The sequence below is a fragment of the Panulirus ornatus genome, chromosome 13 (genome assembly GCF_036320965.1).
Source record: "Panulirus ornatus isolate Po-2019 chromosome 13, ASM3632096v1, whole genome shotgun sequence".
In the NCBI taxonomy this organism is placed as follows: domain Eukaryota; kingdom Metazoa; phylum Arthropoda; class Malacostraca; order Decapoda; family Palinuridae; genus Panulirus; species Panulirus ornatus.
Window position 1 is genome coordinate 5237544 of NC_092236.1, and position 17538 is coordinate 5255081.

The 17538-nt window shown below is 43.6% G+C and overlaps 2 protein-coding genes across 2 annotated transcripts; one reads left to right on the top strand and one right to left on the bottom strand.

The window, feature by feature from the left end:
- Positions 1-775: 775 nt before the first annotated feature.
- LOC139752583 (uncharacterized) lies at positions 776-7186 on the bottom strand. Its single transcript, XM_071668341.1, has 9 exons — positions 7052-7186; positions 6478-6653; positions 5838-5999; positions 4280-4439; positions 3833-3987; positions 2879-3589; positions 2316-2489; positions 1243-1411; positions 776-1106 (listed from the first exon to the last, which is right to left on the bottom strand). Exons 1-9 carry the CDS (start codon positions 7113-7115, stop codon positions 985-987), a joined length of 1893 nt encoding a protein of 630 aa, XP_071524442.1. The 5' UTR covers positions 7116-7186; the 3' UTR covers positions 776-984.
- Positions 7187-10645: 3459 nt separating this feature from the next.
- LOC139752689 (uncharacterized) lies at positions 10646-17303 on the top strand. Its single transcript, XM_071668485.1, has 9 exons — positions 10646-10789; positions 11189-11364; positions 11843-12004; positions 13070-13229; positions 13583-13737; positions 13981-14691; positions 15081-15254; positions 16170-16338; positions 16476-17303. The coding sequence occupies exons 1-9, from the start codon at positions 10726-10728 to the stop codon at positions 16595-16597; spliced, it is 1893 nt and encodes a 630-aa protein (XP_071524586.1). The 5' UTR covers positions 10646-10725; the 3' UTR covers positions 16598-17303.
- The last annotated feature ends 235 nt before the right edge of the window (positions 17304-17538 follow it).

Below are 17538 nucleotides of genomic sequence, written 5' to 3' on the forward strand. Positions count from 1 at the left end.
GTGGTTTGAACCTGATAATTCAAGTCACGGCTCGACCACTAGGTGCTTAATATTACTAACACCATACATTCGAGTGCAGCATGCATTCTCCTGTGAAACTTGATGCATTTCTCTTGAAACTTCTCAAAGCTTTACGGTATTAATGAAGCCTTGCTAAGAACTGGGGTAAGACCAGTTCATTGCTATCAATGCACCAAGAAAACTTGATCTAGACGGTGAGAAGTTGGTGAACTAACCCAATAAATGTTAAGACTAACCATACACTGTGCTTCTTGAATGTTACAACATGCTGGCTGTAACGAAGGATGAAATGCTGTAAAATGGCAAAGAAAATCATGCTGTAGGAGCTTTATTCTTTGTATGATGGATTTGGTACTTTTTTTTTTTTTTTTGCAACACTGTATGATGAATTAATGTAGTTATGGTGTGCAAGAAAGCTTATAGAAACTGTTGTCCCAAGTGTGAATTAAGAACCATGAATTTTTGAAAGAGGAATGGAGAAAATCTTCGCATCAGAGCCTATATTTGAAGTTGACGTTCTTAAAGAGAACCAAAGGCATCGTTTTTGATGAAAAATTACTTTCACAAGTAAATCCTTGTATGAAGTAAGTATATATTCACTCACACCAACACGGGAGACCTTATGGTCCAAAAGGTGATCATCCCTTGTACCGGAATGTAATATATCCAAATATTCTCGCAACGTCTACTCGTGTACAGAAAAATACTAAAGATCTTGGCTTTAGAGGAATAAGATTCCCGTTCTCCACGTGAGTAAAATACAACATTGCCAGCTATAGATTTATTCATAAATTCATATATGATTGGAAATTCAAATCAGTATGCCTGATTTCAATATTGCATACAATAAAGAATCTTATAATTCAGATGTGAATGTATAAGGAATCAACAGATAATGATCAGTGTGCTATAATGGTTTAGGGTTTAGAGGCCAGTAGAGTTCAGGGTCGGGTATGGTACAGGTCAGTGGACTCTCGTAGATACCATGGTACAGTTCACGTTTTGAGGATAGTCGCAGGAGTTCTTGTTCTGGTTCCAGTAGAGTCCATCTGGGCATTCATACTTGACCGGGACTCTGTCCTCACCTGTAGGAGATACGTGCCACTGAGAGGTTTCCTTCCCTCAAACTACACTACAAGCAATCAGAAAGAATAATTCGGCAAATGTTATTGGCATATCAGTAAGCACATACACAGGAAAGTACGGGAGGATGTCACTTACACTTGAAGTAGGAGTTGCAGACGGCGGAGGGGTAGAAACAGTCGCATTCGCACACGGGAGGCGGATCAAGAGGACACTCAGGGTGCTGGTCGGCGTACACACAAGTGGCCAGGTCAGGGTCAAACACTAGACCCTCAGAACATGTATGGAAGCTCAGCTGGAAGTTCTCCTGGAAGGTCAACAGTTCATGGAACGTAAGGGAAAGACATAGAGAAGTGTACATGTACAGTGTACAGATAAACGTACTAATATGAATATGGAAACATCGTGGCAACATAGGTATCTCACTAGATAATATCCAAAGAAGTAATTGACTGAAGCTTTACACTGGAGTTTCAGGGAGCAAGTTACATATCACAAGTATGTCATGTGAATCCTTTGTGTTCTGGAATTACCGAGAAACTTGCCTCCATGTGGTAATTTTCTTTGTAGTATTATACGTAATAATGGAGTTAATTACGTCAAGTAAATCATATAAGGTTAATCTGAATGACTTCAGAGAATTAGAATCTTTCTATATACCTTAAGTTTCCACTTTTAGCACACATTAACAAATTACATGCGTTTATGATACCTACACTCTTTTACGTAGTTATCAAAGAAAATGAGATTATGAACTCTTGTCTATGGGTAACTTAGGTATACTTTGATTTCCAGCATTGGATGCTCGGAAAGAAATTTGTGAGTTCATGCTTCATACGTCTTGCCTCATGTCTGCAATAGTCCATTCTAAAATGATAGCCCAGATCTTTTCTTATAGATCTATAAGAACTTCTTGAATAAGCTTTATAATTTTGTGGATAAAAGTCGTGTATTAATGGGTAAGCGTCATAAATATCTTTCGGGTTACAGTGCATATCAAATATGCTTACAGAAATACTCAAAGAACCCCAAAAGCAGTGCTGCTCGTGCACGTGAGAATAGATCATATAATTTCAATTATTCCATAAAGGAAAATTAGTCTTTCAAAAATAGCGATGGCAAAGTATAAACTATAACTTTTTGAAGATAAAACACATCTATTGAGTCATTACAACAATATTCATCAACTCTTGACATGGTGGACGACTTACGTCACAGTAGTAGTATGAGGTGCAGTCCTCGGCAGGTAGGTGGCAACACTGGCAGTCACATCGAGGGTCCACAATAGGAGGAAGGGTTGTTGCTGGCGGAGGGGCAGGACTGGGGATGGTGCACTCAGAGTTTGGTCCTGAGGTACACCCAGCTTGGTCCGGCCAGTCACACACCTGAAATTAACACTTGAGTATCTTAGCTTCATCTGTGAACGGTAACGGAGCTGACTCTTGCGTCTGGCTAGAGTTTCAATACCAGAGTTTCAGAAGTATATAAAATTTCACTCAAATAAAGCGAAGTCACAACCCTTGACTAATTCAGCAACGTATCCAGGGATCGAACCCGAGTCCACCCTTTGTAAACACGGTATGATTTCCTTTCTCCGCTGCTCTCTTATTTGTATGATTATATACGCTTCTATGACCGTAATTCATACAAGGAATTCAAGCGAAATAAGATGATGTATATCTTGGTCTCATGGAATGATCACCAACTTGGAAAACATTGCAGATTTCGGAAAAAGTCGTGAGAATGTAACTCAAGAGGGAAGAGGGATCATTACCTTATGAGCAGCATTGAAGTGGAGGCTGGCGGGGCAGTTCTTGACGTAGGCAGTGTTCTCCTCGCAGTAAACCCACTTGCTACAGTCTCTTGGATGGGGGAACAAACCTTGGAAAGTGGGACACTTTGGTGTACATCCTTCTGGGGCAGGAGTGGTGACCGGATGCCCTCCACAGGAACCACAGCTCTTAGGGCACGTCTCTGCTACTGATATTTGCCAGGAACAGTCGCCATTTAGTGGTCTACAGACGCAGTCTCCGTTAGCAGCATAGTTCTTGCAGTTGGGATCCTTGTCGGTGCAGTTCCCGGTGGGTGGCTTTGCCGTGGTAACAGGTTGGCAGCCAACGCAGCCCACACACTCTCCGTCGGGGCCGACATAATTACCGGTGACGCAGGCGGTGGAGTGTTCTTCGTTGCACGTGAGCTTATTCTGGTCCCAGACAGTCCCAGCGGGACATGGTATCTCCTGGGGTCCATAAGGCGAGCACTTGATGAACTTGCGGCAGTTGGTGGGATGCTGGAAGAACAGCTGGTCGCTGGAGCAGTCCACGCAGGGGAAGTCTGGCCGAGAGGGAGGCGGAGGTTGTGTGTTGTTCCCTGGGCAGCCACAGCTGCGGGGGCAAGTGCGTGCCACGTACACCTGCCAGGAACAGTCTCCATCTGAGATTGCACATTGGCAGCCGTTGTTCGCTGCCCAGTACTTGCAGTCTTCCTGAAATTAGTTATAAGTACATATAGTTAATATCATGGTACAGAATGAATGAATCTGGATCGATATTTCTGTTGTGGAGTTCCTCGTAAATTATGAAGTATCCAATTAGGAACTGAAGTCATTGTGTTATGGGCAGGTTAAGTATTGGGCAAACCTCGCAGACCAACCCTGGCAGGCAACACTCGCCTGACCGGACACTTACAAGCAACACTGGCATGACCAAGCCCGGCAGGGAATACTCACATGATTGTCATGAGTTGTAACACTACAGTCGCCGGGAGGGGGCAGGGTGGCAGTGTTGCCACAGTCAACGTTCTCCTTGTAGTCACACACAGTGGTGTCAGGGTCGAAGAGCAGATCATTTGGGCAATAGAATTTCTGTGCCTCGCCGTCCTTGCCTGCAGGAAACAACAGCTGAAATATCAGACTAATGTGATAGTGATGATAACTGATAAGAGACCATGTGATAGTGATGATAACTGATAAGAGACCATGTGATAGTGATGATAACTGATAAGAGACTATGTGATAGTAATTGATGTCAGACTATTTTGATGACTGTCTATCTATTCATTCATGGTTTGGCCTTCCTCTGTCAGCGACAAGAACCATTACTACATACGAGTGAATGAAGACGAACTGTTAACATTATCTTGTGAAGGTTTGGCCTTTACGTGGACGGATACTTACACTGGTAATAGGCATTGCATTCTCCGTCCACAGGATAGCGACACTGGCACTCACAAGTCGGGGGCTTTGGGCACTCATAGTTGGTGGGGTAGTCACAACTCTCAATGTTGGGGTTGAACACCAGGCCCTCGCTACACTGCATCACGTAGGCACTGCCGTCCTGCCAGAAATAAACAAACAAATAAACACACACACACACACACACACACACACACACACACACACACACACACACACACACACACACACACACACACAGATAAAGAAATAATTACCCAAATGATAGTGTTGAAGTGATCGTCAACAACAGCAGCAGCAGCAAGTGGGTCAGCCACCAAGCTACACTACACTCGTACCCAGTGTACAGGTGTACATTAAACTGCCTCACTATACTGTGGCTATACTGCAGGTGCTGATGACGACGTCACATTGGGAACATTTCGATAACGATTTGTGTAAATGTGACTTTATGCATATATTTTTTCCCTATACCTAGTCTAGGGAATTATTTTCATAGCTTTTTAGGTCGTTAGGTTTCATAACAGAGACACACAATAGTTTAAACTTTATGATGAATGAGTAGTGGATCATTATCTCTCTAATTTTCATGTCGGACAGCGGCTTCTGAGTGTGTAGATGGATCAAGTAGGATTTAATGTATTCTGTAATGTAGGATGAAAATCTGTAATATCTAAATGTATTTGTTTATCCTCTGTGTTGGTCAGGAGGACCTGTGTTCTGAGGTGTTGTTCAGGAAGACCTGTGTTCTGTAGTGATAGCAGGAGGACCTGTGTTCTGTAGGTTGGTCAGGAGGACCTGTGTTCTGTAGTGTTGGTCAGGAGGACCTGTGTTCTGTAGTGTTGGTCAGGAGGACCTGTGTTCTGTAGTGTTGGTCAGGAGGACCTGTGTTCTGTAGTGTTGGTCTGGAGGACCTGTGTTCTGTAGTGTTGGTCTGGAGGACCTGTGTTCTGTAGTGTTGGTCAGGAGGACCTGTGTTCTGTAGTGTTGGTCTGGAGGACCTGTGTTCTGTAGTGTTGGTCAGGGGGACCTGTGTTCTGCAGTGATAGCATGAGGACTTGTGTTCTGTAGTGTTGGTCAGGAGGACCTGTGTTCTGTAGTGTTGGTCAGGAGGACCTGTGTTCTGTAGTGTTGGTCAGGAGGACCTGTGTTCTGTAGTGTTGGTCAGGAGGACCTGTGTTCTGTAGTGATGGTCAGGAGGACCTGTGTTCTGTAGTGTTGGTCAGGAGGACCTGTGTTCTGTAGTGTTGGTCAGGAGGACCTGTGTTCTGTAGTGATGGTCAGGAGGACTTGTGTTCTGTAGTGTTGGTCAGGAGGACCTGTGTTCTGTAGTGTTGGTCAGGAGGACCTGTGTTCTGTAGTGTTGGTCAGGAGGACCTGTGTTCTGTAGTGTTGGTCAGGAGGACCTGTGTTCTGTAGTGTTGGTCAGGAGGACCTGTGTTCTGTAGTGTTGGTCAGGAGGACCTGTGTTCTGTAGTGATGGTCAGGAGGACCTGTATTCCGTCGTGAGTGTCAGCGGTTCAACCTCACCTGCACCTACCTCCTTACACTCGTAGTACTTGGTGCAGTCCTTGTGGGGCTTCATGCAACAGTCGCAGTCGCACTCCATCGACGGGTCCACATCCCCGGATGATCCACCGCTTCCTTGCCCTATCACTTCCAGGGAACATCCCACTTCCTCATACCGCTTAGTGACGTTACACTGCAACAGAGAGGCTGTTTAGTTGTATGTTCAAACGCATCCTACGTAAAATGAGTTATTCAGTTCTACTAATGATGAAGTGAACTTTGAACTGGATACAAGCGATGAGAATATCATCAAGTCCCGATGAGAAGAGGAGAATATCAGTCATTATCTTTGCATCATTACTGGTACATTATTCTTCAAGGGAAATATATATCATGAGAGAGGAGAATATGCAAGATGATCCTAAGAGAAATTAATAATGAGATAATGCGAGTAAGACACGAGAGAGTGGTGCTTCCTGTGGCCATGTTTGGAACCTTGTGGCACCACAGTCTGCTACCTGACCTCCCACGGTTCACTAACAGTAATCTCAGGTTAGATCTCTTGCTGTCTCATGCCTTACAAGGGTTGAAACTTTTTGCTCTGGATTTACATGAATGAGGATCGTGGGTTCTGGACTTATATGGAAGGGGACTGTAGGCTGTGGACTGACCTGCGCTAGACTAGGGAAGTCACAACCGCCGAGAAGTTCGTTGAAATGAAGGTTGGCAGCGCAATGCTTGACATAGGGTCGGCCATTGGAGCACTTGACGTAGCTGTGGCAGTCGGCGGGGTGGGCGAAGAACCCGCTGGGTTTCGGACATTTGAAGCTCTTGCACAGATGTACACCTGCCGAGGGGAGAGATGATGAAACTCCTGCACACTTATCCGTCCGATGATGGACGGGAGAGTGAGAGATTTGTGTACATCTTTACGTCTCCAGGGATGATGCTGTCGTGCTAATTACTGGGAGGAAGTAGGAGGGGCAGGCTGGTGGAGGAGACAACAGTGGGCAGGAGTCGGTGTTTACAGTGTGGATTTAGGTCATGCGAGCTCATCATCTCGAAACTACAGCAACGGAAACAAATAGAATCACAACAATAGAATCACACACTCTGCATTAGAATACATCATCCCCTTAGCACATAAATGAGCAGAGACATGAATGATGTAGCGAAAAATACACAAAGTAGATATAAAAGTAACTGATGGTTAAAGAGAGACGATGAAGGGGAGGAAAGCTCTACCTGAAGAAGGCTGGAGCACCATCAGTAAGGCCAGGACGGCCGCCACAACACTCCCCGTCCACATCTTGATTCCTCCTCGTCAACACTCGTCAACACACTTACGAGTTAACCACACCTTCAGGTTCCCGCTGCCTTTGCACCTCCAGCCACTCTGGCCGCCTCCTTATATACCAATAATTCTTCCCGCCCAAAAAAATGGCAGGTTATCAGGTTTCGTCAGCTAATTACAGGCAAGCCTCACCCTGAAGAATATTTACTCCGTCGACGCTTCTGCCGCGCCAGAAAAATCTTAAGCTCCTTTGACGTGTTGTCGCCTGTGTAATATTTTTTTGACGACTGGCGAAACCCTTGATAAGAACAATTACCGCGGTCCTGTCAGCCATGACAAATGCTGGTAAAATGTAAAGAAATTATGAGTGGTGGTCACATACATGGTCGACAGATTTCAACCTTAGCAAATGCAAAGTAGCTAATGAATATGAAGTATTATGAAAAAAAGCTTTAATATGATTACAGTTTTGCAGGAACAGACTAATTGCATCTATGTGTGAAAGGTTTCTGGGGTCGGTTTCTCCCGAAAGAACACATCAAGGAGGCGAATGAACCGTTGTTCAAATTTGTCTTCCAACTTAGGAGGAAAACACTTTTCCGCTCAGTTTCTTCATCTCTTTATTCTTATTTCATAATGTCAGGCCTTTGACTTATAGAGAAGGTGCGTTAGACCTATAAGCGTCAAGCGAATGACCAGTGACTTCGAAGGTAAAATGAGAATGCCTTTGTCAAGGGTGTAATAAATTTAGGTTTATGGAGGGTTTAGTGAAGATGCTTTTAGTGATGTCTCTCTCCGTAGTGAACATGATAATGAGTAAGACGTTCGCATTTTTTTAACAAATTATTTCAGCCTTAATAAGAATATGTATGTCAGGTTTGGTCACGATACTGAAGAAAATGTGGCATGATTCCGATTAAAAAAAAAAAAAAAAAAAGAATCGTCCAAGAAAATGTTCCTCTTTACCTTATGTTGATCTTGGAGGGCGATCGTTTTCTTCACCTCCGTCCAGTCTGGGAACCCCAGGTCATATGAGGCCAATTGGCCACTGCAACCACAAACCCCAGGCTGAACACATCTACTCTCCATGTAGTTAACAAATACTCACTTGACTGTTTCCTCTGGTTGGTCCATTATGTGTTTAGTCGTTGCGGTTATACTGATGAACAGTTTGAGGCCCCGAGTGATTGAGCTATATCTCATATGCTTCGTAAGGTACTTAGGCATTGTCTTCTTACTTGACAGAGTTTCCATGCGTAGCTCTTTATTGCGAGTACTTTGCATGTGTGGTCTGTGTCTTGGGAAACAAGGATTTTCCACATTCAGTCTGCGCCCCAGACTTACAATACGACTTCAGTCGTTTCAGGTGATGCTAATGTTTGAATCAGTGTTAGTTATGAAAATTCATGACGACAGCACGTCTCCAACTCGGCAGTTCTGGCTACATGAAACTGCGTAGATATAGTGAAATACCGATCCCTTGTGAGTTATAGTAATAGATGTCTTCTCTGGCTCTGACGCGTACTGTACTCCGGTCTCTTTATTGCCTTCTGTAATGGCTTCTCATCGCTCACCGGAAATTCCCGTGATTTGTGCAACCTTCACTAATACATGTTGAACACCTCGCTTGCCTGCGAGTCACGTCAAACTATACGTCAGAGATATAAACTCGCCTCGAAAGAACTGTTATCATATCCAAATAACCTGAACGTAAAGCTCATAACCAAAATAGGATGGAATTTGCTCTGACATGTAAATGAGGTTGAAAGAGTGTGGATATACCATGAACCAAATGACTTGTTGCTCTCGCGCCCCAAAGGTCTAGTCAAAAATATAAAACGCAAAGCCTAGTATTTGAAGGGTCGTACAAAGGACCAGAAGAGAGCAATGTGGAGGAGTTGAGCAGCAGGCAGTCAAGGAAGGTTAGACTACAGTAGACGTAGGTGATATAGAGGCAGAGTTTTAGAAAGATATGAAATATCTACCGTCATTTCAACGACGTTGGGATCTAAAGATATTCAAAAATTGGTATATACTATAATAAAAGGCTTCTGCACCTTGAATAAACCCTGAAAAAATCTGTACTGTTTCCAAGGGTCGGTAAATGGCGAATGAAAAAACAAAATTATAAAACATATTACAGCTGTTATTAATTCAAATACTGAGAATTTAAAGAATATGTAATTATTGGGGGGAAAAATCAGTAAGGTGAAGTGAGTTCCAATATTGTCATGAGTAACGTCATCGAAAATCATCTCGTATCGTGGCAATGTAATTCGTTAGCAACGGTGGGTTAGGCTATCAGCTACAACACTAGTCAGGAGAGATTAAGAGTACAGCTCAAGGCGCCACGATGATAATAACCCTGTCTCTGATATTGCTTAAGACTTGACTCTGATTTATGTGTGAGATTTCTCACAACTTGGTGTTGTCAACCGTAATAAATTTAAGTGGTATACTGATTTTTTTTTTTTTTCTGTTCCGCCTACCAACATATGGATCGTGTGTGTGTGTGTGTGTGTATATATATATATATATATATATATATATATATATATATATATATATATATTTCTTTTTTCTTTTCTTTTAAACTATTCGCCATTTCCCGCATTAGCGAGGTAGCGTTAAGAACAGAGGACTGGGCCTTTGGAGGAATACCCTCACCTGGCCCAATTCTCTGTTCCTTCTTTTGGAAAATTAAAAAAAAAAAAAAAACGAGAGGGGAGGATTTCCAGCCCCCCGCTCCCTCCCCTTTTAGTTGCCTTCTACGACACGCAGGGAATACGTGGGAAGTATTCTTTCTCCCCTATCCCCAGGGAATATATATATATATATATATATATATATATATATATATATATATATATATATATATATATATTCATTTATTATACTTTGTCGCTGTCTCCCGCGTTAGCGAGGTAACGCAAGGAAACGGACGAAAGAATGGCCCAAACCACCCACATACACGTATATATAAATGAATATACATACATGTATATACATAGAGATATGGAGACCATTTTGCACCTAGCTTGAGCGCTACTGCTATATCCTGACAGGCACGTTGTATCGTAGCCACTACATGGTGTTCAACACTGATGTTATACGCTGTGACCCACGTCGTATCGTACAAGACTATATGGAACTATCGGTAATTTCGTATGACGATCGTCAACCATTCAAACATGACAAGGAACAAAGTTAGCATTGTAATGATTCTGCTTCAAGATCAAACCCATTATTTCCTTCCATTTCATCATGATAAATGTTCGTCCAGTGCTTTTCATGACTGACGGGACCGCGCTAAGTGTGGTTATCCGGGGTTTCCCCACAACCCAGCCAAAAAAAGACATTACCCATGCGATAATGCGTCAAAGGAGCTTAGGATTTTTCTAGCACGGCTGAAGCGTCGACGGAGTAAAAAAAAAATTTCAGGGTGAGGCTTGCTCGTGATTGGCTGACGGCACCTGATAACCATAACCTGCCATTTTTTGGGGCGGGAAGAATTATTGGTATATAAGGAGGCGACCAGAGTGGCTGGAGGTGCAAAGGCAGCGGGAACCTGAAGGTGTGGTTAACTCGTAAGTGTGTTGACGAGTGTTGGCGAGGAGGAATCAAGATGTGGACGGGGAGTGTTGTGGCGGCCGTCCTGGCCTTCCTGATGGTGCTCCAGTCTTCTTCAGGTACAGCTTTCCTCCCCGTCATCGTCTCTCTTTAACCATCAGTTACTTTTATATTTACTTTGTGTATTTTTCGCTACATCATTCACAATGTCTCTGCTCATTGATGAGCTAAGGATTTGAAGTATCCTAATGCAGAGTGTGTGATTCTATTGTTGTTTTCATTTGTTTCCGTTGCTGTAGTTTCGAGATGATGAGCTCGCATGACTTAACTCCACACTGTAAACACCGACTCCTGCCCACTGTTGTCTCCTCCACCAGCCTGCCCCTCCTACTTCCTCCCAGTAATTAGCACGACAGCATCATCCCTGGAGACGTAAAAATGTACACAAATCTCTCACTCTCCCGTCCATCATCGGACGGATAAGTGTGCAGGAGTATCATCATCTCTTCCCTCGGCAGGTGTACATCTGTGCAAGAGCTTCAAATGTCCGAAACCCAGCGGGTTCTTCGCCCACCCCGCCGACTGCCACAGCTACGTCAAGTGCTCCAATGGCCGACCCTATGTCAAGCATTGCGCTGCCAACCTTCATTTCAACGAACTTCTCGGCGGTTGTGACTTCCCTAGTCTAGCGCAGGTCAGTCCACAGCCTACAGTCCCCTTCCATATAAGTCCAGAACCCACGATCCTCATTCATGGAAATCCAGAGCAAAATGTTTCAACCCTTGTAAGGCATGAGACAGCAAGAGATCTAACCTGAGATTACTGTTAGTGAACCGTGGGAGGTCAGGTAGCAGACTGTGGTGCCACAAGGTTCCAAACATGGCCACAGGAAGCACCACTCTCTCGTGTCTTACTCGCATTATCTCATTATTAATTTCTCTTAAGATCATCTTGCATATTCTCCTCTCTCATGATATATATTTCCCTTGAAGAATAATGTACCAGTAATGATGCAAAGATAATGACTGATATTCTCCTCTTCTCATCGGGACTTGAAGATATTCTCATCGCTTGTATCCAGTTCAAAGTTCACTTCATCATTAGTAGAGCTGAATAATACATTTTACGTAGGATGTGTTTGAACATACAACTAAACAGCCTCTCTGTTGCAGTGTAACGTCACCAAGCGGTATGAGGAAGTGGGATGTTCCCTGGAAGTGATAGGGCAAGGAAGCGGTGGATCATCCGGGGATGTGGACCCGTCGATGGAGTGCGACTGCGACTGTTGCATGAAGCCCCACAAGGACTGTACCAAGTACTACGAGTGTAAGGAGGTAGGTGCAGGTGAGGTTGAACCGCTGACACTCACGACGGAATACATGTCCTCCTGACCATCACTACAGAACACAGGTCCTCCTGACCAACACTACAGAACACAGGTCCTCCAGACCAACACTACAGAACACAGGTCCTCCTGACCAACACTACAGAACACAGGTCCTCCTGACCAACACTACAGAACACAGGTCCTCATGCTATCACTACAGAACACAGGTCCTCCAGACCAACACTACAGAACACAGGTCCTCATGCTATCACTACAGAACACAGGTCCTCTTGACCAACGCTACAGAACACAGGTCCTCCAGACCAACACTACAGAACACAGGTCCTCATGCTACCACTACAGAACACAGGTCCTCCTGACCAACACTACAGAACACAGGTCCTCCTGACCAACACTACAGAACACAGGTCCTCCTGACCAACACTACAGAACACAGGTCCTCCTGACCAACCTACAGAACACAGGTCCTCCTGCTATCACTACAGAACACAGGTCTTCCTGAACAACACCTCAGAACACAGGTCCTCTTGACCAACACAGAGGATAAACAAATACATTTAGATATTACAGAATTTTCATCCTACATTACAGAATACATTAAATCCTACTTGATCCATCTACACACTCAGAAGCCGCTGTCCGACATGAAAATTAGAGAGATAATGATCCACTACTCATTCATCATAAAGTTTAAACTATTATGTGTCTCTGTTATGAAACCTAACGACCTAAAAAGCTATGAAAATAATTCCCTAGACAAGGTATAGGGAAAAAATATATGCATAAAGTCACATTTATACAAATCGTTATCGAAATGTTCCCAATGTGACGTCATCATCAGCACCTGCAGTATAGCCACAGTATAGTGAGGCAGTTTAATGTACACCTGTACACTGGGTACGAGTGTTGTGTAGCTTGGTGGCTGACCCACTTGCTGCTGCTGCTGTTGTTGACGATCACTTCAACACTATCATTTGGGTAATTATTTCTTTATCTGCGTGTGTGTGTGTGTGTGTGTGTGTGTGTGTGTTTATTTGTTTATTTCTGGCAGGACGGCAGTGCCTACGTGATGCAGTGTAGCGAGGGCCTGGTGTTCAACCCCAACATTGAGAGTTGTGACTACCCCACCAACTATGAGTGCCCAAAGCCCCCGACTTGTGAGTGCCAGTGTCGCTATCCTGTGGACGGAGAATGCAATGCCTATTACCAGTGTAAGTATCCGTCCACGTAAAGGCCAAACCTTCACAAGATAATGTTAACAGTTCGTCTTAATTCACTCGTATGTAGTAATGGTTCTTGTCGCTGACAGAGGAAGGCCAAACCATCAATATATAAATAATCATCATCACATTAGTCTGACATCAATTACTATCACATGGTCTCTTATCATTTATCATCACTATCACATGGTCTCTTATCAGTTATCATCACTATCACATGGTCTCTTATCAGTTATCATCAGTATCACATGGTCTCTTATCAGTTATCATCAGTATCACATGGTCTCTTATCAGTTATCATCACTATCACATTAGTCTGATATTTCAGCTGTTGTTTCCTGCAGGCAAGGACGGCGAGGCACAGAAATTCTATTGCCCAAATGATCTGCTCTTCGACCCTGACACCACTGTGTGTGACTACAAGGAGAACGTTGACTGTGGCAACACTGCCACCCTGCCCCCTCCCGGCGACTGTACTGTTACAACTCATGACAATCATGTGAGTATTCCCTGCCAGGCTTGGTCATGCCAGTGTTGCTTGTAAGTGTCCGGTCAGGCGAGTGTTGCCTGCCAGGGTTGGTCTGCGAGGTTTGCCCAATACTTAACCTGCCCATAACACAATGACTTCAGTTCCTAATCGGAAACTTCATAATTTACGAGGAACTCCACAACAGAAATATCAATCCAGATTCATTCATTCTGTACCATGATATTAACTATATGTACTCATAACTAATTTCAGGAAGACTGCAAGTACTGGGCAGCGAACAACGGCTGCCAATGTGCAATCTCAGATGGAGACTGTTCCTGGCAGGTGTACGTGGCACGCACTTGCCCCCGCAGCTGTGGCTGCCCAGGGAACAACACACAACCTCCGCCTCCCTCTCGGCCAGACTTCCCCTGCGTGGACTGCTCCAGCGACCAGCTGTTCTTCCAGCATCCCACCAACTGCCGCAAGTTCATCAAGTGCTCGCCTTATGGACCCCAGGAGATACCATGTCCCGCTGGGACTGTCTGGGACCAGAATAAGCTCACGTGCAACGAAGAACACTCCACCGCCTGCGTCACCGGTAATTATGTCGGCCCCGACGGAGAGTGTGTGGGCTGCGTTGGCTGCCAACCTGTTACCACGGCAAAGCCACCCACCGGGAACTGCACCGACAAGGATCCCAACTGCAAGAACTATGCTGCTAACGGAGACTGCGTCTGTAGACCACTAAATGGCGACTGTTCCTGGCAAATATCAGTAGCAGAGACGTGCCCTAAGAGCTGTGGTTCCTGTGGAGGGCATCCGGTCACCACTCCTGCCCCAGAAGGATGTACACCAAAGTGTCCCACTTTCCAAGGTTTGTTCCCCCATCCAAGAGACTGTAGCAAGTGGGTTTACTGCGAGGAGAACACTGCCTACGTCAAGAACTGCCCCGCCAGCCTCCACTTCAATGCTGCTCATAAGGTAATGATCCCTCTTCCCTCTTGAGTTACATTCTCACGACTTTTTCCGAAATCTGCAATGTTTTCCAAGTTGGTGATCATTCCATGAGACCAAGATATACATCATCTTATTTCGCTTGAATTCCTTGTATGAATTACGGTCATAGAAGTGTATATAATCATACAAATAAGAGAGCAGCGGAGAAAGGAAATCATACCGTGTTTACAAAGGGTGGACTCGGGTTCGATCCCTGGATACGTTGCTGAATTAATCAAGGGTTGTGACTTCGCTTTATTTGAGTGAAATTTTATATACTTCTGAAACTCTGGTATTGAAACTCTAGCCAGACGCAAGAGTCGGCTCCGTTACCGTTCACAGATGAAGCTAAGATACTCAAGTGTTAATTTCAGGTGTGTGACTGGCCGGACCAAGCTGGGTGTACCTCAGGACCAAACTCTGAGTGCACCATCCCCAGTCCTGCCCCTCCGCCAGCAACAACCCTTCCTCCTATTGTGGACCCTCGATGTGACTGTCAGTGTTGCCACCTACCTGCCGAGGACTGCACCTCATACTACTACTGTGACGTAAGTCGTCCACCATGTCAAGAGTTGACGATTATAGTTGTAATGACTCAAGAGATGTGTTTTATCTCCTAAAAGTTAAAGTTTATACTCTCCCAACAATATTTAGTTTAGCCTACCACAATATTCAGTCCTAGAGAGCCACTGATTTTCCCAATGAAATATTTGAATTAAATGATCAATTTTGACGTACACGGACGGCATTGCTAGTTGTGGTTCTTTCAGTATATCTGTAACCATACTTTATATCTACAATTACCGCCAAGAAAATCATGACGCTTATCCATAAAATCATGGCTTGATTACACATTTTCCTAAAGACCTATATAATATGATATCTAAGCTATCATTTTAGAATGGATTATGATGAATATGAACCAAGATGTATGAATATGAAATGACAGATTTCTTACTGAGCATAGTGCTGGAAATCTAAAAATATCTAGGTTATCCATAAACAAGATTTTTTTGTATTTACATTTTCTGTAACACCAATGTAAAAGAGAGCTAAAAGCCTAAACTCATGTAATTTGTCAATTTGTGCTAAAAGTGGCAGCGTAAGGCATAAGGAAATAATCTATTTTTCTGAAGTCATTCAGAATAATCATATGAATTATTTAAGGTAATTTACAGCATTATTACATAAAGTACTACAAACAGGATTAACACATAAGGGTATACGCTTCTCGCAAATCCCACAACACAAAGGATTGACGTGTAAGATACCTGTCATATGGAACTTACTACTTTAAACATCTATGTAAAGCTTCAGGCAAGTATTTCTTTGGATAATATCCAGAGAGATATCTTTTGTTATCACGATGTTTCCATATTCATATTAGTACGTTTATCTGTACACTGTACATGTACACTTCTCTATGTCTTTCCCTTATGTTCCATGAACTGTTGACCTTCCAGGAGAACTTCCAGCTGAGCTTCCATACATGTTCTGAGGGTCTAGTGTTTGACCCTGACCTGGCCACTTGTGTGTACGCCGACCAGCACCCTGAGTGTCCTCTTGATCCGCCTCCCGTGTGCGAATGCGACTGTTTCTACCCCTCCGCCGTCTGCAACTCCTACTTCAAGTGTAAGTGACATCCTCCCGTACTTTCCTATGTATGTGCTTACTGATATGCGCAATAACATTTGCTGAATTATTCTTTCTGATTGCTTGTAGTGTAGTTTGAGGGAAGGAAACCTCTCAGTGGCACGTATCTCCTACAGGTGAGGACAGAGTCCCGGTCAAGTATGAATGCCCAGAGGGACTCTACTGGAACCAGAACAAGAACTCCTGCGACTATCCTCAAAACGTGAACTGTACCATGGTATCTACGAGAGTCCACTGAATTGTACCTTGTCTACTCCAAAACTGCAACATGCCCGCCCCTGAACTGAACCATGCTTGCCTCTGACCTCGACCCACTACCACTGCGGCCTCCCTATTCGACAGAGAATTTTGAGGACACAATTCTTAATTGACGAACGATTCAGAAAAATGCTGAACATATCAACGAAACGCACAACCGGTATACTATATAGATCATAAGACAGCTGGAATGAGGTTACTTTGTCGCCCAAGTCTTGAGGAATTTTCGCATGGTAGACATATTTTCATCTATGTCTTGACTTAAGATATTCCACTCCAGTTCACCATGTATCAAATTTACGGAGCGACCGGTTTCAAAGATGTTTAACCCAATGAACGAGCTGGATCGAAAGCGAAAACTTACAGCTGATGTCACGCTGGACCATACTGTGACGTCACGTACATTGAATTTGCAGTTGGGATAGACTTCACGTCAACATTTTCTTGAGTGAAGATGAAGAATAACGAAATGATGGCATCAGTATTCTGTACATTTGGGGTAGCAGTCCTCATTATATTCTTAGGTGGAATTCCGCAAGGTATATGTATACTGTCCACACTCCAGAACATCTGTATTTTACAACATTGATTAAAGTCTGATATTTGATTTAAAATCATCCTTAATTACTGTGTGAAATGTTGAAATGTACTTCAGACATGATTTTTCAATTAATATATAGCTCGTTGCTCTGTTGTTTCATTATTTCTAGTCGTGTGCGTGTGTTTTGTTGTTTAATATATATATATATATATATATATATATATATATATATATATATATATATATATATATATATATATATATTATTTATTTATTTATTTATTTTGCTTTGTCGCTGTCTCCCGCGTTAGCGAGGTAGCGCAAGGAAACAGACGAAAGAATGGCCCAACCCACCCACATGCACGTGTATATACATACAC